Here is a 26,524-nt window from a genome sequence, read left to right as displayed (position 1 = left end):
CTACCCCAGAGAGGGAGAGAGCTATGCCACGACACCAACATTAATTTCTTTATCAGATAGGTTGTTTCTGCATAAGTGTTCACCTCCTAAACCAAGTCTTGATTGCTTAAGTATTCACCCCATTAGTCAGAGAAACAACCAAGAGGCCAATTGCAACTCTGAAGGAGCTGAGGAGATCAACAGCTGAGATGGGAGAAACTGTACATGGGACAACTATTACCTGGGCTTTATGGAAGAGTGGTGAGAATAAAGCCATTGCTGTAAAAAAATATTTTTGACAAAAGACATGTGGGAGACATAGAAAATGTGGAAAAAAGTTATCTGGTCAAAGCCAAGACTGCTTATCGCCCTGAGAACACCATCCCCATGGTGAAGCATGGTGGTGGCAGCATCATGTTATGGGGATGCTTTTCATCGGCAGGGACTGGGAAACTGATCAGGTTTGAGGGCAAGATGGATGGAGCCAAATCCAGGGAAATTCTAGAGGAAAACCTGTTTCAGTCTGCAAGAGGCCTGTGGCTGGGACGGAGGTTCACCATCCAGCAAGAGACCTGCGGCTGGGACGGAGGTTCACCATCCAGCAAGAGACCTGCGACTGGGGCGGAGGTTCACCATCCAGCAAGAGACCTGCGACTGGGGCGGAGGTTCACCTTCTAGCAGGACAATGACCCTAAACACACAGCCAAAGCCAACAACCTGAATGTCTTTGAATAGCTCAGTCAATGCCCAAACCGCAATCCAATTGAGAATATGACAAATTGCTGTTCACCAACAGTGCCCATCCAACTAGACCGAGCTTGAGCAATTTTGTTAAGAGTGGACCAAATATCGCAGGATCCAGATGTGCAAAGCTTATAGACTTACCCAAAGACTCACAGCTGTAATTGCTGCCAAAGGTGCTTCTACCAAGTATTGAATCAGGGGGCGGAACACTTATGCAACCAACACATTTTTTTATTTATTTACTTTTGTGTAAAAATAACCAACTAGTATTTTTAACATTTAATTTACACAAAATGTGAAAAAGTCCAAGTGGGTGAATACTTACTTGTGTAAGTTTACAGGAGGCTAATTCATTCATTTTCAATTAGAATATTTTTATAAAGGTGAGCATTATATTGTTAGATTACAGGAGTAAATCCAGTAGGCCTAAAAAATTCTTCCTCAAGTTCAACTGCCAGTTGGAGTCAGCCGGTGCGCATTGCCTTTATCATAGGCCTGCAGTATAATAGGCTAATAGCCACACCAAACCTTCAAACGCTTCTTACTTTTGATATTATCCTAATAAAAGTTAAGTCAAGCTATTGTTTATAGGGAAAATGAGCAGGATATTATACTGTGTCAAACATAACATTACAGTTGGAACTTAATTTGGCCACAGAAAATGGCTCAACAGAATGAAACAGAAGACTTGTGAATTGGTTTAAACCTGAACAGGCTATATTGCAGCAATTACCTTGAAAGGCTAGTGACCCCCGTATCCAATAGGTTAATGATAATGTACCTACAGAAAGCTGAGAACATCCTCTCCCCATCTGTGACATGATAGCGTCCCCCCCAGCTTTTGGATTTTAAAATGTTATAAAATCAGAACACTTTTCTTCCTCCCAGGTAATTTTTTTCCCCCTGTGAAAAGAGAGAGCGAGTGGCTGCTCAACACAGCAGCAGGCGCCACCGAAACAGGTACAGGGGCATGCTGGCAGACACTTCTATTACAGGAATCATGAGGATACTTTACTGTATGACCAAATCATGGTTTGAGCCTCCAACAAAAGAAAAAGGAAGTTTTTAGTGCGGTGAATGAATGTGCAGCCCAAACCGACACGTTTTTATTTTACTTGCACAGCCAAGTCAAAGGGTCGCAAATTGCGACTAAAATGGTCACAGTCTGGAGCCCTGCCTTGTAGGCTTTTCACTGTAGGCATATGCTAACTTTTATTTTAATACTTTTGTTATACTTCAAATTAAAAAGACCTCCATCTTCATGATCAACAGTAGTCTAGGCCAAGGCTCCTCTCTCGCGTTCTCTCTCTCTCCTCAGCAGGTGGACACCCTCAGACAATTTGGCCGGCTACAATGTTATTGATCAGCTTTTCATTCATTTAAAAATCGGCCAAAAGCCGGCAATTACCAGCTAACGGAAACCCTGTCCTACATTACACATGTAATATTCCGCTTGGTCTCTAGGCTGAATTATATGACATAGTTAGTCCTATTTACATGAGGAAAGGAAGTAAAAAGAAGTAGTCCTACTCACCGAGACAGCCATCTTTCCCAGGATATTTTCAGGGATGGTCATGCCTTTTTCTATCACCTGCTTATAGAACTTATCCAGAGAGGTGTCCATCAGCTCCATACAGATCCACACATCACCCTGGGAACACAGATACAACAGATAGAGAAGGTCAGAGTTTAAGGGTTAAGGGGGTGGGAATGGAAAAAGGGGGCTATGGAGAGAGCAGTAGAGGGAAGGATTGGAAAAACAGAACCACATTCCAGACACACAGATTGGCTAACAGGAAGGAGCTTTTTCCAATGTGCTCCGCTGCAGATGGATATCCTGTGGAACGCTCTCTTCTCTTCAAGTGGTAGGTAACTACATCCGGCAATATCAGGAATTCTTTATTTGTTTATCTTGACTACAACATACACGGCTCTATCATCTAACATCTCTACATGAGGAAAAAGGCGTCATGGTACCCGTCTGTCTGGATGGCAGCCCAGTCCTACAGTACAATGTTGTGTGTAAATCAGGAAGTCTTACGTTCCACATGACCAAAAGTATGTGGACACCCACTTCTTGAACATCTCATTCCAAAATCATGGGCATTAATATGGAGTTGGTCCCCCCCTTTGCTGCTATGACAGCCTCCAGTCTTCTGGGAAGGCTTTCCACTAGATGTCGGAACATTGCTGCGGGTACTTGCTTCCATTCAGCCACAAGAGCATTATTGAGGTCGGGCGATTAGGCCTGGCTTGCAGTCGGCATTCCAATTCGTCCCAAAGGTGTTCGGTGGGGTTGAAGTCAGGGCTCTGTGCAGGCCAGTCAAGTTCTTCCACACCGATCTCGACAAACCATTTCAGTATGGACCTCACTTTGTGCATGGGGACATTGTCATGCTGAAGCAGGAAAAGGCCTTCTCCAAACTGTTGCCACAAAGTTGGAAGAACAGAATCATCTAGAATGTCATTGTATGATGTAGCGTTAAGATTTCCCTTCACTGGAACTAAGGAGCCTAGACTGAACCATGAAAAAAAACAGCCCCAGACCATTTTTCCTTCTCCACCAACTTTACATATGCATTGGGGCAGGTAGCATTCTTCTGGCATCCACCAAACCCAGATTCATCTGTTGGACTGCCAGATAGTGAAGCGTGATTCATCACACCAGAGAGCGTATTTCCACTGCTCCAGAGTCCAATGGCGGCGAGCTTTACGCCACTACAGCCGATGTTTGGCATTGCACATGGTGATCTTAGGTTTGTGTGTGCGTGCTCGGCCATGGAAACCAATTTCACGAAGCTCTCGACTAACAGTTCTTGTGCGGGTGTTGCTTCCAGAGGCAGTTTTGAACTCGGTAGTGAATGTTGCAAGCGGTCCCGTTCTGTGAGCTTGTGTGGCCTACCACTTCACAGTTGAGACGTTGTTGCTCCTAGACGTTTCCACTTCACAATAACAGCACTTACAGTTGACCGGGGCAGCTCTAGCAGGGCAGAAATTTGATGAACTGACTTGTTTTAAAGGTGGCATCCAATGACAGTGTAACGTTGAAAGTCAATGAGCTCTTCAGTAAGGCCGTTCTACTTCAAATATTTGTCTATCGAGATTGCATGGCTGATGTGCTCGATTTTATACACCGGTCAGCAACAGGTATGGCTGAAATAGCAGAATCCACTAATTTGAATGGGTGTCCACATATTTTTGTATATAGTGTAGAAATGAAGAGGACTAAGTTAGTTGCTAAATAACTGCCTCTCTGAACATAGATGCAGTCAAATATATAGGGACCCATGCATGATTCACAATTACTTCTAAAATAAGTTGAAATTAAATAAAAAATAAAAAATGGTGTTCACATTTAGTTTGATATACAACTGATCAAAACTGAAATTAAGGTTTTGCACTTAAGTCAAAAATGGCCTGGACTAAATTATTCAAAATTCTAATTACTTTGGTGGGAGGCGAGTGTTTCTTGGAAAGTATAATTTATCCTACTCTTTGTAAGTTGCAGGTGCCTACTGGGTAAAAATAACCAACTAGTTTTGAAAATATAAAACTGTTGCACTCCACTGTAAAGTATAAGGGTACCAATATGTTTGACAGCATCTTTACAAGGCTCTGTCCTCCAACATCTCTGTAATGACATTGTAGGAAGCCTATGTTTAACATAGTAATGAAGAAGACCAGCAGTAGAGGAAACCAACTGTGACTAACAACTTACGGGGATCCAAATACACAAACAATTAATACGCTACACCTAAAGATTACAATAGACAAAGAGTCTTTGGATTTTAGAAAAACACTACATAAGACTTTAGTATTATTATTTAATTGTAATTTTTGAAATTATTTTTATAAAGAAGCTGGCTACCTCTCTGAAGAGTGCACCGTAGAAGGTGACTGTGTAGAAGCAGTCTACTGTTCTCATAGAGATGTCCAGGTCCATCAGCAGTCTCTTCTGTTCCTGGGTGTTCACTGTGGCACGGATCCTCTACGGTGGGAGGGAAAGGACATCAAATCCATCCATCCTACTTATTACATCAACAGCTGTCACCATGGCTGTTTACACAGGCAGCCCAATTCTGATCTCTTGCCCAATTGTTGGCATAAGAGTTGATCTGATTGGTCAAAAGACCAAATAGTGGGGAAAAATACCAGAATTGGCCTGCCTGTGTAAATAAAGCCAAAGTGCTTAGCTATAGTAACATGACTAAGGCTGCGTTTACACATGCAGCCTAATTCTGATATTTTTCCACTAATTGGTCTTTTGACCTATCATATTAGCTCTTTTGCCAATAACTAGGCAAAATATCAGAATTGGGCTGCCTGTGTAAACGTAGCCCTAGATCCCTTTAAAGAGAACACCAGTTACAGCGTCAAATCTCACATACCTTGACGGCCATGATCAGGCCACTGGGCATGTGCCTCATCTTGTCCACCACGCCGTACGCCCCTCTCCCCAGCTCGCCAATCTGCTCCAGGTCATCTGCCTTCACCACAAAGTTCTGCTCAGGACCGGCAGAGAGGGGAGAGAGGCGTGTCAGGCTCGACAGTGACGGATCAAACATGAATGGGTGACACGATGATGTAATAAGGAAGAAAAAAAAATGTATCACCCTTTCTACCTTCCTTGATGTAATCACTGAACACAAATTGAGCAGGGTAAATAGATGATTCACTAGAGTTCCTTGTTTTTTTTACCCAATTCTCATCTGGTGAAAACAAAACAGTAACAGAGAGTGAAAAGCACTAAAGAGAATGACTGACCGGGGGTATTCCTCTTTGTCTGAGAGTGCTGCTTCGGCTCGGAGCAATGTCTTTGTTTAAGCAACTACTCCAACCAACAGTTTCTAATCAACAGGGAAAGCATTGAACATGGTAAGGGGGCTGAGTCGAAAGACACCGCAAATGACCCTTTTTCATCTGAACTACTGGTTCCAGTAAAGAATGGGAACTTGTGTCTTTTTTCTCACTTCATACAACAACTAAATCAATGGTTGCCCCAACTTTGACTTCAGGCTAAATTATAAGAGGGAAAAAGACAGCATCTTCACCAATGGAAAATTCCACTTATTTGATAAGTTTAAAATAAATATTTTTACTGCCCGTCAGGAAGTTAAACACATTCCAGTCTGCCTACAATCAGAAGTGTTCGATCCGAGTCATAATGTTTAATTGAGCCAAGCTTTCATCTTTCTGTATCCAAACCACAGAGAGAATCTTACTCAACCTAGTGCTGCGTTCAGACCAAGGGAAAACCGTCATACCAGTCGGCATAGCGGGACAAGAAAGAAGGTGGACGGTAAAAGCAAGCCAGCCCGACAGCAAAGATTTTTTATAACTAACCCAAGATCAATTGGAAACGACAGGCTCTGGTCTGAGTAAATGAATCAGTGGACAGAACAAGCAAGGAGGTTGGCAGAGCCAAGCACGAGTTAGTGAGATCCTATTGGCATGTTCTAGCATTTATTTGCATATTTCCGTTAGGGAACGCCTACTCTGAAGTGCACGTGTGCAATAACTCAATTCACCTTTGCACTCCTTATAAAACAACGCAATTTTTTTGTACAACTTTGGCAAAGCGTTAAGTCTACAAAACACAGTCCACTCTGTTTGATAGAATTATTATAGTTTTTAGAAACAGAAAACAGTATGGATATCAAAATGTTTCATCAAATGAGAAAATTTGCAGAATGTTGGCCAAAATCCAACTTCTCCCACTGCCGTCCACTGGACTTCCTCTCATCACCATATTTGGTAGTGAGTGGAAACGCCAACCGGATGCTTCACACTTAGCTATTACACTGGATGTGTAATATCTGTCTCATTGTTCTGTCATGAAGGTATGCATTGTTATGGTGATTTCAGTAAACAAACAGTGTAAATCAACATCCGGTAGAAGAAAACACTACGGCAGACGGCAAAAGTTGAAATATTTGAACTCCCCGCCAGCCTCAACGGCATTTACCGTCATGCTCTCATTGAAAACATTTGCCGTTTACCTCGTACCGTCTAAACACTGTATACATAAAGTTACGCCAACTTCACCCAGATGTTAAACCTGAAGTTTGTGCTTCAGTTTTAAATAAAGGTTTGAAGGAACGTGTGGGGAAGAAACATAGTAGTAGACGAAAGGTAAGAATGTGAGAGAGTAACCGACACTAAACAGTTCAGTTTGGTAATTAGTACCTTCTCTCCAATGGTCACACAAGCTTTCGAATCCAAATCTCTTGGGGGTCTGTAAAGTAGTCAAACAGTTGTTTTAGGATTAAAAAAAACTATGTACATGAACAACTGCATGCATTAATTCATTAAGATATCAAAATGTTCTGGGGAAAAAAAATGCATGTAGATATTAATGTAAGAAACAGTGTTCGTCTTGAGTTAACATCATCATCATGACACTGAAATTATACTATTAACGATATTCACTGACACATTGCTCCAAAAACATCCGTTTGTGAACCACTTATCGGTGAACACATCCAAAAAGGTAATCTCTAACTAGCCTCCTTCTCCCCTTACTGGGAGGAAATGGAGCCATCACTGACATCTTTAGGATCATCATGTTGATTAAGCAGCATCATATCCGTATTACTATGCCTCATAGCAAAACAGGATAACACTTTATATTAAAAAAGGTTGTTACAATTTATGGACATATATTGTGCAATGTAGATTGATGATATTCCATCTAAAAAAAAAACGGTCTTTATGCATAAGTTTATAAAAATGGAATTACATGCATCATAAACTCATACCAACAATACATTGCGGCTTTGATGTCAAGAGCAGGGTACACGGTTTAACGGTAGGCATGTTTGGTCTATTGGAAAAGAAGTTGGACCGCTTGGGGCAGAATGGCTCAGGGAAATCCCTTGAGCTTTAGTCTCACTTCGTCCCAAAGGATTACGATGGCTACCAACAGTGGAAGACTGGATTCAACATGAATCTGAGGCTAGTAAAAAGGGCTTCTGTGCCCACAGTCAATATAGGCTCCAAGTCCACTGACACCACCTGTGTTACAGCATGACAGCGGGCGGCTTAGGTGATGGAGGCGACTCGGAGTGCCCAAAGAGTTTTGTAATTACACTAGTAACAACTTAATAATAAAATGGTAATAGAATTTTGTTACATAGTAGGTAGGGGTGTAACAGTTCACCAAACCCACGGTTTGGTATGTATTGCGGTTTTGGGGGGCACGGTTCGATTTGGTACAGTGGGGAAATAAAATGCCAACAGTTGCTGTAGTTTTGGGGGGGTGAAACAACAATATTTTTGGTTATGGAAAATATATTTCACAGCGGTTTAGATGGTAAAATGATTCTCTACACAATACTAGTTTATTTTGTCACAAACTGAAATTAGGCGAACTAAGAGTTTTAGTAACCAGGAAATGGCGGAGCGATTTCTGCATAGCGCAACTTTAATTTATGTGCCCATCAGCAAGATCCTTGCTTGGTTAGCTGTGCTTCTGTAGCGTGCATGTGATTGCAGAGTTTGCCGAACAAAATCGCCACGGGATTGATGTAAATAATGATATCATTCTGCCAGATATCCATAGTCTACTTTGTAGTTAACATTTAAATGAGAATGTTTTTGAGAAAGGCTTTCCATCTACCAGAAGAGGTTGTCATTAGCATCATGCTGACGTCTACATAGTGCCGGACAAACACATTTCCGCTCCCAATGGGTCTTCAGGAAGTTGAAGGAAAATACAAAGCACTGACGCATTCTATTAATATCTCTTATCTTAGGGAAAATCAATTAATTATCTTATAAATTCAATATATTTAGTTGATTTCCTACTAACTCTTCTACTGGGAAACCAAAATGTTCCCAAACTGGAGATTTTTAAATGATCATGGAGTATCTTCCTGGTTTGTTCAGTTCACCACTCAGCTTCATACAGAACAAGTTCCCGGCTGCGCCTCACAAAATGACAGTTTGAAATGTGGCAATTAAGATTTGGATTTTGATCACAATGTGCGCATAGGCTCTAGTTGTTTTAACAGAACAGCATACAATGTTTTTTCAGCTTAGATTTACTAAAAGGGGCATACAACACAGTGTAGGCACAGCCTATAGGCCTAGTGATTTATATGTCTTCATTCAGGTTCACAGACCAAACCGAGGTTCCTGTACCGAACTGTTTGGTACAAATACACGTACTATTACTACTTTAGTGACTGGATTGTACTTGAGTTTTTTTTTGTAATTACACAAGGTGAATAATGCAGTGTCGTAATACAAAGAGCTGTGATATACAGTTCCTTCAGAAAGTATTCACATCCCTTGACTATATTGAGATGTTGCGTCTCTGGCCTACACACAATGTGAAAGTGGAATGATGTCATACATTTTTATTTTTTTTATTTTACAAATTAATTAAAAATATAAAGCTGAAATGTCTGGAGTCAATAAGTATTTAACCCCTTTGTTATGAAAAGCCTAAATAAGTTGAGGAGTAACAATGTGCTTAAAAACATACAACCAGTTACTATAAATATACACGCGTCCTTCCTAACGCAGATGCCGGAGAGGAAAGAAACCGCTCAGGGATTTCACAATGAGGCCAATGGTGACTTTAAAACCATTACAGAGTTTAATGGCTGAGATAGGAGAAAACTGAGGATGGATCAACAACATTGTAGTTACTCCACAATACCAGAGTGAAAAGAAGGAACACTGTACATTATTAAAAAAATGTTCCAAAACATACATCCTGTTTGCAACAAGGCACTAAATGAATACTGCAACAACAACAAATTGTCTTAAATACAGTGTTATGTTTGTGGCAAATCCAACATAACATGTCACTGAGTACCACTCTCCATATTTCTAAGCATAGTGGTGGATGCATCATGTTATGGGTGTGCTTGTAATCGTTAAGGACAGGGGAGTTTTTCAGGATAAAAAAAAGAAACAAAATGGAGCTAAACAAAGGCAAAATCTTAGAGGAAAACCTGGTTCAATCTGTTTTCCACCAAACACTGGGAGATTAATTCCCTTTTCAAAAGCATTCCAGGTGAATCTGGTTGAGAGAATGCCAAGAGTGTGCAAAGCTGTCATCATGGCAAAGGGTGGCTACTTTGAACAATCTCAAATATAAAAAATATTTTGATTTTGTTTTAACACTTTTTTGGTCACTACATGAGTCCATGTGTTATTTCATAGTTTTGATGTCTTAACTATTATTCTACAATGTAGAAAATAGTCAAAATAAAGAAACTCTTGAATGAGTAGGTGTGTCCAAACTGTTTGACTGGTACTCTATATTTAATCAAATGTTTTAATTCAGGCTGTAAAACAACACAACGTGGAATAAGTCAAGGGGTATGAATACACTCTGAAGGCAAAGATGTACATTTTTACATTTACATTTTAGTCATTTAGCAGACGCTCTTATCCAGAGCGACTTACAGTAGTGAATGCATATTATTATTATTATTTTTTTTTTTCATACTGGTCCCCCGTGGGAATCGAACCCACAACCCTGGCGTTGCAAACACCATGCTCTACCAACTGAGCCACACGGGACACACACATGTAAAAATTTTAATGTAAAGATGTAGATGTAGATGTAAAGAAGATATTGAAGAGTGAAAGGCTTACGTAGCAGCAGCAGCAGGAGGCTGCTCAAACACTTCCTTGGAGAGCTTGAGCCCAGGCTTCCTTTTACCTGAAAGGAGAGAAATAACAGCAATGAACAACTGGTAGAACAACACAATTATAAACCAACACATACACCTGAAGACAGCAATTCACGTTCAACAAAGTTAGAAAGGCAGTTTGGATGATCTGAATCGTAGAAGTGCAGTTTCTTCCTGAGTTTTTAAAATGTTACTTCTAGTCATCTCAGATGTCTCATCCTGCAGTGTATTTCCACTGCTGTAGGGCCCAGAGCCTGAGTCCAGCAGCCCACAGCCCGTCAGACACTTACGGTTGGATGCGGTGACTAACTCCAGAACCTAATTGAATGTAACAGGCCGCTGCGATTGTGAGATATGTCTGCAGCGTTGGAGCCACGTGAGTTAGAGCTCTCTACATCTGGGCTCCATGCCACGGTAACAGGCATTATGGACACTCCTGAGGGTGTGAGTGACAGGTTGCCGTCGCCGACAAAGAGTGTGTGTGTGTGTGTGTGTGTGTGTGTGTGTGTGTGTGTGTGTGGTTCACCAGAGCATCTGGATCACACCTCCCCTGACTGGACCACAGCAGCTAGTGCTTCCACACACACAGACCTGGGTTCAAGTACTATTTCAAAATCCTGTCATGTACTTTAGCTGTGCTTGATAGAGCTTGCCTGTTGCAACAGAACCAATAGAAAATCCCACAAGTGGAAACCACACCCACCTGGTACTCCAGGCAGACTAAAGCAAACGCTCAATATATTCAAAAAGATCTCAAATAGTATTTCTAATCCTGCTCACTCACGCAGCAGAGCTACACAGACACGCCCACACTTTAAAAGATCTATGTACTTACGAGGCGACGCCCACCACCTGGCTATGGGCGGTGGTGGCGTCACCTAGTAAGTACATAGATCTTTAAAGTGGAGGGAGTATACTTATGCTTCCTCCCAGGAGGAGGGAGGAACCATATTGCCTATTGTTTTGTTTTTTGGCTTGATCGGAATGTTTGGGAGCGTGAGGAACTGTTTCAAGTAACTGAACTGGCAGTTTGGATGATCTGAATCGTAGAAGTGGAGTTTCTTCCTGAGTATTTGTGAGAATGCTATGCACATTGCACGCACACACAGCAGTACTTGATGGTAAACATACCTGACAATGCAACGTCTGTGCTACGATGTACTGCAGGTGCAGTTCCAGTAAGCCGTGATAAAAAAGATACTCAATGAACTCAACTACAATTATTATTCACTTTTAAGAAAAATTGTCTATTTTATTAGGATCCCCATTAGCTGGAAAACATTAATTCCGTCACAGAAAAAAAAAAAAAAACACATTCTGATCGAAACCTCACAAGCACAGACAAACACACACAGTCCAGCGTGCCACCACTATCTCTATGCGCCGCTGTAACGTCCCCGTGGCCTCAATGCCTCACGGTTTACACTTCCCAAAAGCAGCTTTGTTGCACCAAAATGTCACTTTGGGCCCCTCCCACACGTATTAACACAGACAACAATAGCATCTGCAAACCGACACTAGCTAGTCTTCTAATAGGCCTACGTCTATGACTGTTTGAATGGAAATTAACCAAACCAAACCACAAAGGAGTTGTACTCTACCAACTGCAGGTTTCAGAATGTAAAAATAGGAGTTCACTGCTCCATTCAACACCCGGAGTGTATTCAGTGATGTAGAACGTTTTATATTCATTTTATTTCAAGAGCTGACAAACAATGCATTGAACTGAATGCTTTGCAATGTTACATCCTCTTGGACAAGCACTTAGCGCTTCCCACTGCTCCCTCAAATAGTGCTGTGACATTTTTACTTGTTCAGGGGCAGAACGATATATTCTTACCTTGTCAGCTCGGGGATTCGATCTTGCAACCTTTCGGTTACTAGTCCAACGCTCTAACCACTAGGTTACCTGCCGCACATTACCAAGGCTTTGCCAAAATAAAGAACTGGTGAGTGGTTATTAACATGACTGAGCACCAGGCACCACATTCATCAAGCTTTTTCCATGACTAGCCTATGCATGTCAATGCCAGGCAGGCTGGCGAGGGACTCTCCAGTTCATTACAAGGACTTTGCCAAAACAAAAACTGGTTAAGCACCACCAAGCTTTCTTCCATTCTGCCAGGCTGGCAGGGTATGCTACAGGCAGGCTCTCTAACCGTTTCATTACCAACACTTTGCCAAAATGAAGAAATTGGTGAGTGGCCATGGCTGAGTACCAGGTTCCCCAGGCTATCTCCATGACTATGCATGCCATGCTGCTAAGGCTGACAGGGGATTCAGCAAAACTCCACGGTCCTCAGCCTCCAAGTCTCTGGCTCGATGGGATGGAACAAGATGCGGCACGCTCTGCGAAGACAACAGCTTCCATCTCCAGTCCACAGACACAGCCCCCTGAGATCCCTGCTGCATGCACGTCACACACTGACTTAACAGCTTACCTATACTGTAAGCTATACATTCATTTCACATTTGCATGCATGAGAGATGGGAGACATGTAAGCAAAGGGCAGCAACTCATAATGATAGAAAGAGACAGTCATGCACTGAGCTGCATGCCAAAGAATTAACTTTGCATTCACTCACACAGTCACGCAACATGTTAAAGTGGTTAGATCAGAGCCATTTCCAAATGGCACCCAATTCCATATAGAATCCACTACTTTTGACCAGAGCCCTAGAAAGAGAATAGGGCACCATTTGTGATGCAGACTTTGGCAGATTTCTCCAGAAAGAAAAATCACAAGGGACAGAACCTGCGGCAGAACAAAAAAGAGACCCGTGATAAAACAAGTTTTGATAAAGTCATCGAAATAAAATTTTTAAAAAAGTGCTGAAAACATATTGGCTCACCTTTTACAGCTGAGCTGACTAGCGCAAAAATAATATTGCGATATCGTCCAAAATAATATTGCGATAGGCCTATATTGTCATAAATAAATATCCTGATATGTAATGGATATATATTTTTCCACTAATCAATAAATTATATAATTTACAGTGTACAGGGCAGGAATAAGATAATACGCTGCATTGTCTGTCCTGAGCCAATAGAATATTTTCATCTCAAAAACATGTCTTCTTCAACAGGCCTTCCTAACATTACAATTCTTGTATCATATATTTTCACAACTGTGAGAGGAAATTATTGCAAGCTATGCAAATACAGTTGCTGTTTTTAGTTATTCCACATTATCTTGCACAATTTGAAGTCAAAATATTCAAAGCATCAGCTTTTTCCTCGCTGATCTCAGCATTCGATGTAGTTTGTTTTGAAATGCAACCTAATTAAAAGTAGTATATCATTCCCAGTGATTTGCAGCACATGGGCTGAAGACAAGCATGTTGTGAGATGCCAGCAAGAGGTCACTGGGGAGAAGCTCGCTCTCTCAAAGATTTAGCGTCAGGGGTGAAGACGGCAAAACTAAAATACCAGCGAGAAGTACTGAAGCCAAAAGAAAAGACAATTGAAGGAGTCTTTGCCCTGCTGTCTTTGCCACACCTAATGTTAACATGAAATTCCACCAACCAAGCAGGTCTTGTAATCGGTTTCCTTCAGCATGTAACGAAGCCAGGGGAAACATGTCCTGTCAGAGACGGCACGCTAACAGCCAGGGGAAACATGTCCTGTCAGAGACGGCACGCTAACAGCCAGGGGAAACATGTCCTGTCAGAGACGGCACGCTAACAGCCAGGGGAAACATGTCCTGTCAGAGACGGCACGCTAACAGCCAGGGGAAACATGTCCTGTCAGAGACGGCACGCTAACAGCCAGGGGAAACATGTCCTGTCAGAGACGGCACGCTAACAGCCAGGGGAAACATGTCCTGTCAGAGACGGCACGCTAACAGCCAGGGGAAACATGTCCTGTCAGAGACGGCACGCTAACAGCCAGGGGAAACATGTCCTGTCAGAGACGGCACGCTAACAGCCAGGGGAAACATGTCCTGTCAGAGACGGCACGCTAACAGCCAGGGGAAACATGTCCTGTCAGAGACGGCACGCTAACAGCCAGGGGAAACATGTCCTGTCAGAGACGGCACGCTAACAGCCAGGGGAAACATGTCCTGTCAGAGACGGCATGCTAACAGCCAGGGGAAACATGTCCTGTCAGAGACGGCACGCTAACAGCCAGGGGAAACATGTCCTGTCAGAGACGGCATGCTAACAGCCAGGGGAAACATGTCCTGTCAGAGACGGCATGCTAACAGCCAGGGGACTATGCCAGAGCGATCTGTGCTGAAACCAAGGCGGCCTCAGAGTGAGTGCTTTGAGCACTGTAAATCTGGAGCAAAAGCTTTAGTGTGAGAGTGCAGCCAGACAGGCCCATGCCCAGCCATGCTGATAATAAACCCAGGATGGCATTCAAAGCAGGCGGAACCAACCAACCCGCTCATTCTCACTCTTCCAAACCCACACACACACGCATGCCGGGAATTCCAACAATCCCAAAAGTCCCTCAATGGAATTACACAGACCCAGAGGAAGAAAGATGAATCAGACATCCGCGAGAGGGATGGCAGGAAGGCGAGAGGGAGTGAGGGAACGAGAGATGGGGAGGGGGGGGGGGGCAGCCATGGAGTGGAAAAGAGAGACAGGGCCAGGGCAAAGAAATGGAGACAGAGAGATGGGATGAAAATAACTCCTCTTGAGCCTGCGGCTGTTATGCCACTTCTGACCGTCCTGGCAGTCAGATACCATACACTTTCAAAGATGTCAGATACATATGGATCCATTAGGTTACAGCTGTTATATTATGAAGCTCTTTTGGGAACCATGTCTTCACCAGCAGTCACATGGCGATACACTTCCTACACGGCTGGGGTTGACTTAAACGATACTGACGGCAGTGCTCTGCGTGCTGAGGGTATCAGCTCCAGGTCACGGCAGAGCACAGTGCTGCCTAAGTAGCGGTTAACTAGGTCGGCAGCTAACTTCACCTCCATGACTACAACATGAGATCACTGCTCAACTATGGGGGTATGCGATCTTCAGATCCTATTTAGTATACCTGGTTTTAGACCACATCTGCAAGAGTATGAAGAATGGGCCAAAGCAATAGTAAGATCAAGTGGATAACTTGTAAATGAAGGGAAGCACCGACGTAACAGTTGTTGGCCTGGTAGCAGCCTAACATGAGCTAGCATTAATTAGGATTCCAAGCGTTGCAGTCTGCAAACTCTCTCATAGCATATTAGCCACAGGATGTAGGTTTGGTTGAGGCCTGGTTGAGTTGGCCAGGCTTCAGCAGGATGTAGGTTTGGTTGAGGCCTGGTTGAGTTGGCCAGGCTACAGCAGGATGTAGGTCCTACTGGCCTGGTTGAGTTGGCCAGGCTACAGCAGGATGTAGGTCCTACTGGCCTGGTTGAGTTGGCCAGGCTACAGCAGGATGTAGGTCCTACTGGCCTGGTTGAGTTGGCCAGGCTACAGCAGGATGTAGGTCCTACTGGCCTGGTTGAGTTGGCCAGGCTACAGCAGGATGTAGGTCCTACTGGCCTGGTTGAGTTGGCCAGGCTACAGCAGGATGTAGGTCCTACTGGCCTGGTTGAGTTGGCCAGGCTACAGCAGGATGTAGGTCCTACTGGCCTGGTTGAGTTGGCCAGGCTACAGCAGGATGTAGGTCCTACTGGCCTGGTTGAGTTGGCCAGGCTACAGCAGGATGTAGGTCCTACTGGCCTGGTTGAGTTGGCCAGGCTACAGCAGGATGTAGGTCCTACTGGCCTGGTTGAGTTGGCCAGGCTACAGCAGGATGTAGGTCCTACTGGCCTGGTTGAGTTGGCCAGGCTACAGCAGGATGTAGGCCTAGTGGCCTGGTTGAGTTGGCCAGGCTACAGCAGGATGTAGATCCTACTGGCCTGGTTGAGTTGGCCAGGCTACAGCAGGATGTAGGTTCTACTGGCCTGGTTGAGTTGGCCAGGCTACAGCAGGATGTAGATCCTACTGGCCTGGTTGAGTTGGCCAGGCTACAGCAGGATGTAGGTCCTACTGGCCTGGTTGAGTTGGCCAGGCTACAGCAGGATGTAGGCCTAGTGACCTGGTTGAGTTGGCCAGGCTACAGCAGGATGTAGACCTAGTGACCTGGTTGAGTTGGCCAGGCTACAACAGGATGTAGGCCTAGTGACCTGGTTGAGTTGGCCAGGCTACAACAGGATGTAGGCCTAGTGGCCTTGTTGAGTTGGCTGGATGTGAGAGGCTAGGGTGTTACAGTCCAGAAAGAAGGAAAGAAAACAAATTTGTCCCCGAGATTAGATGACACACAATCTGTGGAACTGCAGGGACATTTCTTCCAGTTACTTACAGTTGAAGTTGGAAATTTACATAAACTAGTTTTAATGACTCCAACCTAAGTGTTTCAACCACTCCACGCATTTCTTGTTAAGTCGGTTAGGACATCTACTTTGTGCATGACAGAAGTATTTTTTCCAACAATTGTTTACAGACAGCTTATTTGATTTAATCACAATTCCAGTGGATCAGAAGTTTACATACACTAAGTTGACTGTGCCTTTAAACAGCTTGGAAAATTCCAGAAAACGATGTCATGGCTTTAGAAGCTTCTGATAGGCTAAATGGCATCATTGGTGTCAATTGGGGGTGTACCTGTGGATGTATTTCAAGGCCTACCTTCAAACTCTGTGCCTCTGCTTGACATCATGAGAAAATCAAAAGAAAATCAGCCAAGCCCTCAGAAAAAGAATTGTAGACCTTCACAAGTCTGGTTCATCCTTGGGAGCAATTTCCAAACGCCTGAAGGTACCACGTTCAACAGTACGCAAGTATAAACACCATGGGACCACGCAGCCGTCATTTTGCTCAGGAAGGAGACGCATTCTGTCTCCTAGAGATGAACGTACTTTGGTGCAAAAAGTGCAAATCAATCCCAGAACAACAGCAAAGGACCTTGTGAAGATGCTGGACGAAACAGGTACAAAAGTATCTATATCCACGGTAAAACGAGTCCTATAGACATAACCTGAAAGGTCGCTCAGCAAGGAAGAAGCCACTGCTCCAAAACCGCATTAAAAAAGCCAGACTACGGTTTGCAACTGCACATGGGGACAGAGATGGTAATTTTTGGAGAAATGTCCTCTGGTCTGATGAAACAAAAATAGAACTGTTTGGCCATAATGACCATCGTTATGTTTGGAGGAAAAAGGGGGAGGCTTGCAAGCCGAACACCATCCCAACCGTGAAGCACGGGGGTGGCAGCATCATGTTGTGGGGGTGCTTTGCTGCAGGAGGGACTGGTGCACTTCACAAAATAGATGGCTCAAGAGGAGGAAAATTATGTGGATATAATTGAAGCAACATCTCAAGAGATCAGTCAGGAAGTTAAAGCTTGGTTCCAAATGGGTCTTCCAAATGGACAATGACCCCAAGCATACTTCCAAAGTTGTGGCAAAATGGCTTAAGGACAACAAAGTCAAGGTATTGGAGTGGCCATCACAAAGCCCTGACCGCAATCCTATCAAAGATTTGTGGGCAGAACTGAAAAAGCATGTGCGAGCAAGGAGGCCTACAAACCTGGCTCAGTTACACCAGCTCTGTCAGGAGGAATGGGCCAAAATTCACCCAACTTATTGTGGGAAGCTTGTGGAAGGCTACCCAAAACATTTGACCCAAGTTAAAACAATTTAAATGCTACCAAATATTTGAATGCTACCAAATACTAATTGAGTTTGTAAACTTCTGACCTACTGGGAATGTGATGAAAGAAATAAAAGCTGAAATAAATCATTCTCTCTACTATTATTCTGACATTTCACATTCTTAAAATAAAGTGGTGATCCTAACTGACCTAAGACAGGGAATATTTGCTTGGATTAAATGTCAGGAATTGTGAAAAACTGAGTTTAAATGTTTTTGGCTAAGGTGTATGTAAACTCCCAACTTCAACTGTATATGGTGCCAAGTGGACCAGGTGACGTCCTGTTTTATTCAACAGTACACCCACACGCACCACAAGTGGCTGGAGAGTCGAGAGAGAGATGTTTACGTGGCACATGGGAATGTGTGAAACGAACTCCTGAACCTACAGTGAGGGGAAAAAAGTATTTGATCCCCTGCTGATTTTATACGTTTGCCCACTGACAAAGAAATGATCAGTCTATAATTTTAATGGTAGGTTTATTTGAACAGTGAGAGACAGAATAACAACAAAAAAACTGAAAAAAGCATGTCAAAAATGTTATAAATTGATATGCATTTTAACCTGTTGGGGATAGGGGGCAGTATTTGCATGGCCGGATAAAAAAACGTACCCGATTTAATCTGGTTACTACTCCTGCCCAGTAACTAGAATATGCATATAATTGTTTGATTTGGATAGAAAACACCCTAAAGTTTCTAAAACTGTTTGAATGGTGTCTGTGTATAACAGAACTCATTTGGCAGGCCAAAACCTGAGAAGATTCCAAACAGGAAACGCTCTCTCTGACTATTTCTTGGCCTTCTTGATCATCTTTAACCAAAACAGGGGATCTCTGGCATAACGTGACATTTTCTAACGCTCCCATAGGCTCTCAGAAGGCGCCAGAACGATGAATGGTGGCTTTGCAGGCCATGGCTGAAAAACAATAGCGCATTTGGATAGTGGTCGATCTGAGGACAATGAGACTGAGGCGCGTGCACGAGGCGACACCATGTTTTTATTTTTTCGTCTTTGAACTAAAACAGGGTTTCCCGGTCGGAATATTATCGCTTTTTTACAAGAAAAATCGCATAAAAATTGATTTTAAACAGCGTTTGACATGCTTCGAAGTACGGTAATGGAAACGCGTCGGGCGCGTCACCGAAACGCGTCGGGCGCGTCACCCTTCGGATAGTGTCTTGAACGCACGAACAAAACGCCGCTATTTGGATATAACTATGGATTATTTTGAACCAAACCAACATTTGTTATTGAAGTAGAAGTCCTGGGAGTGCATTCTGACGAAGAACAGCAAAGGTAATCCAATTGTTTTTATAGTAAGTCTTAGTTTGGTGAGTGACACACTTGGTGGGTGTCAAAATAGCTAGCCTGTGATGCCGGGCTATCTACTCAGAATATTGCAAAATGTGCTTTCACCGAAAAGCTATTTTAAAATCGGACATAGCGATTGCATAAAGGAGTTCTGTATCTATAATTCTTAAAATAATTCTGTTTTTTGTGAACGTTTATCGTGAGTAATTTAGTAAATTCACCGGAAGTGTTCGGTAGGAATGCTAGTCACATGCTAGTCACATGCTAATGTAAAAAGCTGTTTTTTGATATAAATATGAACTTGAATGAACAAAACATGCATGTATTGTGTAACATAATGTCCTAGGTGTGTCATCTGATGAAGATCAAAGGTTAGTGCTGCATTTAGCTGTGGTTTTGGTTTTTGTGACATTATATGCTAGCTTGAAAAAATGGGTGTCTGATTATTTCTGGCTGGGTACTCTGCTGACATAATCTAATGTTTTGCTTTCGTTGTAAAGCCTTTTTGAAATCGGACAGTGTGGTTAGATTAACGAGAGTCTTGTCTTTAAAATGGTGTAAAATAGTCATATGTTTGAGAAATTCAAGTAATAGCATTTCTAAGGTATTTGAAAATCGCGCCACGGGATTCCACTGGCTGTTGAGTAGGTGGGACCTAGCCCATAAAGGTTAATGAGGGAAATAAGTATTTGACCCCCTCTCAATCAGAAAGATTTCTGGCTCCCAGGTGTCTTTTATACAGGTAACGAGCTGAGATTAGGAGGCTCCTAATCTCAGTTTGTTACCTGTAAAAAAGACCTGTCCACAGAAGCAATCAATCAGATTCCAAACTCTCCACCATGGCCAAGACCAAAGAGCTCTCCAAGGATGTCAGGGACAAGATTGTAGACCTACACAAGGCTGCAATGGGCTACAAGACCATTGCCAAGCAGCTTGGTGAGAAGGTGACAACAGTTGGTGTGATTATTCGCAAATGGAAGAAACACAAAAGAACTGTCAGTATCCCTCGGCCTGGGGCTACATGCAAGATCTCACCTCGTGGAGTTGTAATGATCATGAGAACGGTGAGGAATCAGCCCAGAACTACACGGGAGGATCTTGTCAATGATCAAGGCAGCTGGGACCATAGTCACCAAGAAAACAATTGGTAACACACTATGCCGTGAGGGACTGAAATCCTGCAGCGCCCGCAATGTCCCCCTGCTCAAGAAAGCACATATACATGCCCATCTGAAGTTTGCCAATTAACATCAGAATGATTCAGAGGACAACTAGGTGAAAGTGTTGTGGTCAGATGAGACCAAAATGGAGCTCTTTGGCATCAATTCAACTCGTCGTGTTTGGAGGAGGAGGAATACTCCCTATGACCCCAAGAACACCATCCCCACGGTCAAACATGGAGGTGGAAACATGCTTTGGGGGTGTTTTTCTGCTAAGGGGACAGGACAACTTCACCGCATCAAAGGGACGATGGACGGGGCCATGTACAGTCAAATCTTGGGTGAGAACCTCCTTCCCTCAGCCAGGGCATTGAAAATGGCTCGTGGATGGGTATTCCAGCATGACAATGACCCAAAACACACGGCCAAGGAAACAAAGGAGTGGCTCAAGAAGAAGCACATTAAGGTCCTGGAGTGGCCTAGCCAGTCTCCAGACCTTAATCCCATAGAAAATCTGTGGAGGGAGCTGAAAGTTCGAGTTGCCAAACGTCAGCCTCGAAACCTTAATGACTTGGAGAAGATCTGTAAAGAGGAGTGGGACAAAATCCCTCCTGAGATGTGTGCAAACCTGGTGGCCAACTACAAGAAATGTCTGACCTCTGTGATTGCCAACAAGGGTTTTGCCACCAAGTACTAAGTCAAGTATTTGACCCCCTCTGCAAAACATATTTCCCTCATTAAAATGCAAATCAATTTATAACAGTTTTGACATGTGTTTTTCTGGATTTTTCTGTTGTCATTCTGTCTCTCACTGTTCAAATAAACCTACCATTAAAATTATAGACTGATCATTTCTTTGTCAGTGGGCAAACGTACAAAATCAGCAGGGGATCAAATACTTGTTTCCCCTCACTGTATAGTGTCCTCACCTGCATCAGTGAATAGTTAGCTTTTTTGCGTGGCGCCAACTGGTAAGACGTTTCAGGAGGGCGATCATAGGTGCTAGGAAGGCAGAAGTGCTGGGTTTGAGCCTCGGTGTGAGCCGAAGCAGGAAGCCACAGTACTCGCTAAGGAAGCAGCGTAACATCCATTACATTTATAAAACCCTAACAGGGGTGTTGTTAACGTGCAAGTTAGACCACCATTTCTTTTTAGCTGGATTTCACATAATTAAAAGCACTTCCTATTCAAATCCAGGCACTTTTCCCAATCACCATTTTAAAAACATGGATCAAAATGTCTTGTCTATTTACCTCCAGAAAGCTTGTCTGTCCCACATCCAGAGTACTGTCATACCATCCCAAATGGCACCCTATTCCCTATATAGTGCACAGATTTTCCCTAAGTAGTGCACTATGTAGGAAATAGGGTGCCATTTGGGATAAAGTTACTGTGGGATAGCATGCCATGCGATGAGATGTACTCTCTCGGTGGTAACCGGAGAGCAGTAATTTGCAGGTCATCAAGCTCTCTTTTTCTCAGTGTGCTAGCTGGGGGGATTTAAGAGAGATCACTTTATTGGTCAATTGCACACAAGGTCCAACTGGTAATCAGGCAGGGGGCAGCTAAGTGCACTGCCACCCGAATGCTTTAATATCAAAACACCTTTGATCCATCCATGATGACAATGGCTAGGCTTATTTATTGCATCCAGCAGAGCCAGGGAGCCAAAGTTCACCCTCTATCTTGATAGGCTGGGTTTAAACAGGCAGGCCAATTCTGATCTTTTAACACTAATTGGTCTTTTGACCAATCAGATCAGCTCTTGCCAATAATTGGGCAAAAGATCCGAATTTAGATGCATGTGTAAACGCAGCCATAGAGGAACCAAGAAATGTTGTTTCAGACACATGACATTGATTTACTAAAACATACATTAACTATAGCCCATCAGACACACCAAACTGATTGTCCTAAAAACGTCCCTTCAGTAAAATAAAAGGTTAAATAAAAACAATTGTAGGATTATAGTTGCAGGGAGGGAGGTTATGCCAGGAGAAATGTGTGTCAGCCGCGTCAATGACGTGTAGAGAAAGCTGATTGCTTATTCAGGAAGCCTGATGAGGTTTCAAGATGAATGTTACGATTCAGCTGTGATGCATTGAATGTATTATTTTGACCTGCTTGATGTGCGGTAAAGATCAGCTACAGAGTAGATGCAGACTTCTTCCCCTTCCCCTTTGAGATCAGGGAGCGAGAAAACACTGTTGGAGACCTGCTGTGATCGCATTCACCGCGGGGTGGCTGGCTCCAGGCAGGATGAATGAAGATGAGACTAGATTTATGCTCCTATCAGAGAGCTCCAGCACAGAGATCGTCACAGAGAGCTCAAGGCTCGTGAAGATGCATTTGTCATATTAACCCTGTGGAGCCATCTACTGTCTTGTCTCGCAGTCTGACTAAGTTGTACTTTGTGTTGACATTTATTTGCCAACCACTGTCCTGACGCATCAAGCTTTATCCTGCACAGATGGCTTGGTGTGGTGGTCTCCGGCAATTCCACGATAACGGACTTGAGCTTTGATTAATTTTTATATTCAAATGTATGCCAAACAAACCATTGATTTGAAAGTTTAACAAACCATACAACTCTATGCACAAGGAATACTTAATTTCCACTGAAAATGTTACAAAAACGATTTTAATGGAAGAAATATGCAGATGCAAACTTTGGTAATGAAAATACAGTAAAATCCCCCTCAGGTTTACACGACCACGTTTTCCAAAAACTGCTGAATATCTGCTACGAATTAAGATGAAAAAAAATGTCTGCAGAAAGAATGGGGTGTCAGCTATGACATGACACCTCGAGTTAGAAAAATCTATTTTGGTTATTGAACTACAGTATGTGAAGTGGATTTACACCCGGTAACGGAATTACCGTACCGGAATTACATCATGGGTCCCTGATCTGTTAAGGATATGAATGTCATTCTCCTCATGTTTCACAAGTTTGGACATCACAGTAAAGCAGAGTAGAGTTCAGTACATTAAAGTAGAGTATAGTTCAGTACATGCCCTCTTGCAGACAGTGTTATTATGTTGGAATTTGAGTAGACATTTCTATTCCTGCTGCTACATCTTGATTTTGTAACTGTGTAAGTTGTTACTGTACTAGGGAGCATGATGCATGCCGGACTGTGAATCAATGTGCTAAATCTGCAAGAAGTCGGCTCGAACAGCAACAACATTCTTAGCAACGGTTACAGAAACGTTTTACTTGCTATGACTGAAATGTGATTCTTTATCTACCTTAGTTGAATGCACTGACTGTAAGTCCCTTTGGATAAGAGTGTCTGCTGAATTGCTTATATGTAAATGTGAAAATGAACATACCAAAATGAACTGCAAATCACACTGGGTATTATTATTGGCCTTGCTCCAGGGTGGAGCTCATTAGAATAATACTCAGCATGCATTGCAATTGTTCATTTTTACATACACATTTAGAATACACTATTATCAGACCATAGCGCAAATCAAACTTCTGATACCAATGCAGGTTGAAAGGGGGCCAAAAAGAAATGGTACAGAAAAAAGATTTTCAAAAAATACAAATTAAAGCCCTCAAAAGTATCTTATTGCAAAATACATTGGGAGTTCAGTCCAGTGTAATACAAAGTACAAATACTCAGAAGTATTGAAATACATACAGTGCCTTCAGAAAGTATTCAAAGTGGAATTATGTTTTTAGAAATGTTTCCAAATGTATAAAAAAATGAAAAGCTGAAATGTCTTTAGTCAAAGTGTTATGTTCGGGACAAATCTAACACATTCCTGTGAACCACTCTCCATATTGTCAAGCATAGTGGCTGCATCATGTCATGGGTATGCTTGTAAACGTCAAGTACTGGAGAGTTTTTCAGGATAAAAAAAATAAATGGAATGGAGCTAAGCACAGGCAAAATCCTAGAGGAAGATCTGGTTAGTCTTCTTTCCACCAGACAGTGGGAGATGAATTCACCTTTCAGCAAGACAATAATCTAAAACGCAAGGCCAAACCTACACTGGACTTGTTTACCAAGAAGACAGTGAATGTTCCTGAGTGGCCGAGTTACAGTTTTGACTTAAATCTACTTGAAAATCTATGGAAAGACCTGAAAATGGTTGTCTAGCAATGATCAATTTTACAGAACTTGAAGAATTTTTTAAAGGATAAATGGGAAAATGTTGCACAATCCAGGTGTGGAATGCTCTGAGAGACTTACCCAGAAAGACTCACAGCTGTAATCGCTACCAAAGGTGGTTCTACAAGTGTCAATGTCAGAAGTACAGTGAAATGCCTTTCTAGCAAAAAAAAAGTACTGATTCAGGGGTGTGAACGCTTATGTAAATGATATATTTCTGTTTACATTTTCAACAAATGTGCAAACATTTCTAAAAAAATATATATATATTTTGTCATTATGGGGTATTGTGTCTAGATGGGTGAGAGAAGAAAAAAATATTTCATCCATTTTCAATTCAAGCTATAAGACAACAACTTGTGGAATAAGTCTAGGCCCTAGACTTATTCCACAAGTTGTTGTCTTACAGCTTTATACCCCTAGACTCTAGGGGTATAAATACCTTATAAAGGCACTGTATTTCAAATATACGTAACAAATACTTTCCATCTCTGCACACACACACACAACACACTTAGTGGATCATCAGCTAACAATGCAGTGAACAATCCTACTGTTATTGCAGCAGAAAGCCACTATAGGCTTGGAACAGGACCAACAATAGGCCCGTCGAAACAGCAAATTTACTATCTGTGCAGCTGAAAACGACGCAGGGTCTATTTGCATGACAAATGGGGTGTTTGTGCAGGCCAGGCTGGGGCAAGAGGGTCGGCTGAGGCTGGGCTACAGTGGCAGACGGCAGAGGACAGGGACACGCACTGAGCGGGCCACTGACTGGCTGACTTGCTGCCATCACCATCCCCAGTGTCACAGCACAGTACAACAGACAATGATGAAAGCACAACGGTCCATCTCTGGGCCAAACTGCATTTTTTGTATTTCTTTTTTTTTATAAAGACTCACAGCATCATTTACTCCCTAGTCCCTACTGACATGACGGAAACACACGTTGTAATAGATGTGTCTGGTAGCCCCCCCCCTTTTGTAAACCCATCCTAGCCTAGGCCTGACACTCGCATGCACTTATCTTGCACAACAATTAGAGCAGGAGCCAGTATCATTTGCAGAATATCTAAATTCTTGATCAATTCTTTGGCATTTGCTATCACAGCATTTGAGTTTATTTATTTTTTTAATGCTTTTCCAGAGTCCTTACTAAAGAAAAGAACATATGTATCTGCAAGGCATGCTCACACTACAACGTCTGGTGTGCAGCATTTCTAACAATGGAAATACTCAATGGAAACTGTTTTGCAGGCATTTTATTTTGCACAGATTAAACAAAAAAGTGTGAACACAGTGTTCCGTCTTAATATCACATAAAAGTTCCAAACCAGCCGAGTCCATAAATTAAAATATGGCTTTGTATTAACCACATCGAAAGCGTCCACCTAATCATTAGCTGCAACACCAGTGTGTGTGTGGGGAGGTTGACGTTTCACCTGTATTGACAGAAGCCCACAGGTAAAGGTAAACATTGCTGCCAATCAGGGGCGAGCCACTAGCTGGTCATATCCTGCACAGCCAGCCAGAGTGTGTGCTGTGCGTGTGCAGGTGTAGAAAGCTGTGTGTTGTTGTGATTCTGGATGGCCAGATAGCTAGAAACAAAGACAAGAAGCTACTATGGTGGGGGTTCGTAGGTGGCTTGTTTCAGCTAGTTTTATTTAAGTGTTTTTAGGCGTTTTGATTCATACCAAGTCTGACAATATGGGAAAAATTCGATAGCTAAGTAACTAATAACTGTAATGACGTATTTGAGCGACAACAAGTGCTTATTGTGCAAATGTATTTAAGTTTTCAAGAAACATTGGAGACTAAATATACTTTATATGTTGTCAATAACCCCATGATTCTAAGCCAACCCTGTCCGTTTTGCGCCGAAGATGCGCACGCATCGGCTTG

The 26,524-nt window shown here is 42.7% G+C and overlaps 1 protein-coding gene across 2 annotated transcripts in view; it reads right to left on the bottom strand.

Moving 5' to 3' along the window:
• Positions 1–26,524, bottom strand: part of mkk6c (MAPK kinase 6c) — a 55,799-nt gene that overhangs the window by 26,376 nt on the left and 2,899 nt on the right. For both annotated transcript variants that reach the window (XM_014180279.3, NM_001136550.1), the window contains 5 exon segments: positions 10,336–10,402; positions 6,910–6,958; positions 5,112–5,225; positions 4,592–4,711; positions 2,258–2,374 (listed from right to left, as the gene is read on the bottom strand). In XM_014180279.3, coding sequence (XP_014035754.1) covers positions 2,258–2,374; positions 4,592–4,711; positions 5,112–5,225; positions 6,910–6,958; positions 10,336–10,402 — 467 coding nt within the window.

The sequence above is a fragment of the Salmo salar genome, chromosome 28, assembly GCF_965601325.2.
Source record: "Salmo salar chromosome 28, fSalSal1, whole genome shotgun sequence".
NCBI lineage: Eukaryota > Metazoa > Chordata > Actinopteri > Salmoniformes > Salmonidae > Salmo > Salmo salar.
The sequence above is the reverse complement of the archived record's forward strand: the minus strand, read 5'-3'. Positions and strand labels throughout refer to the sequence as shown.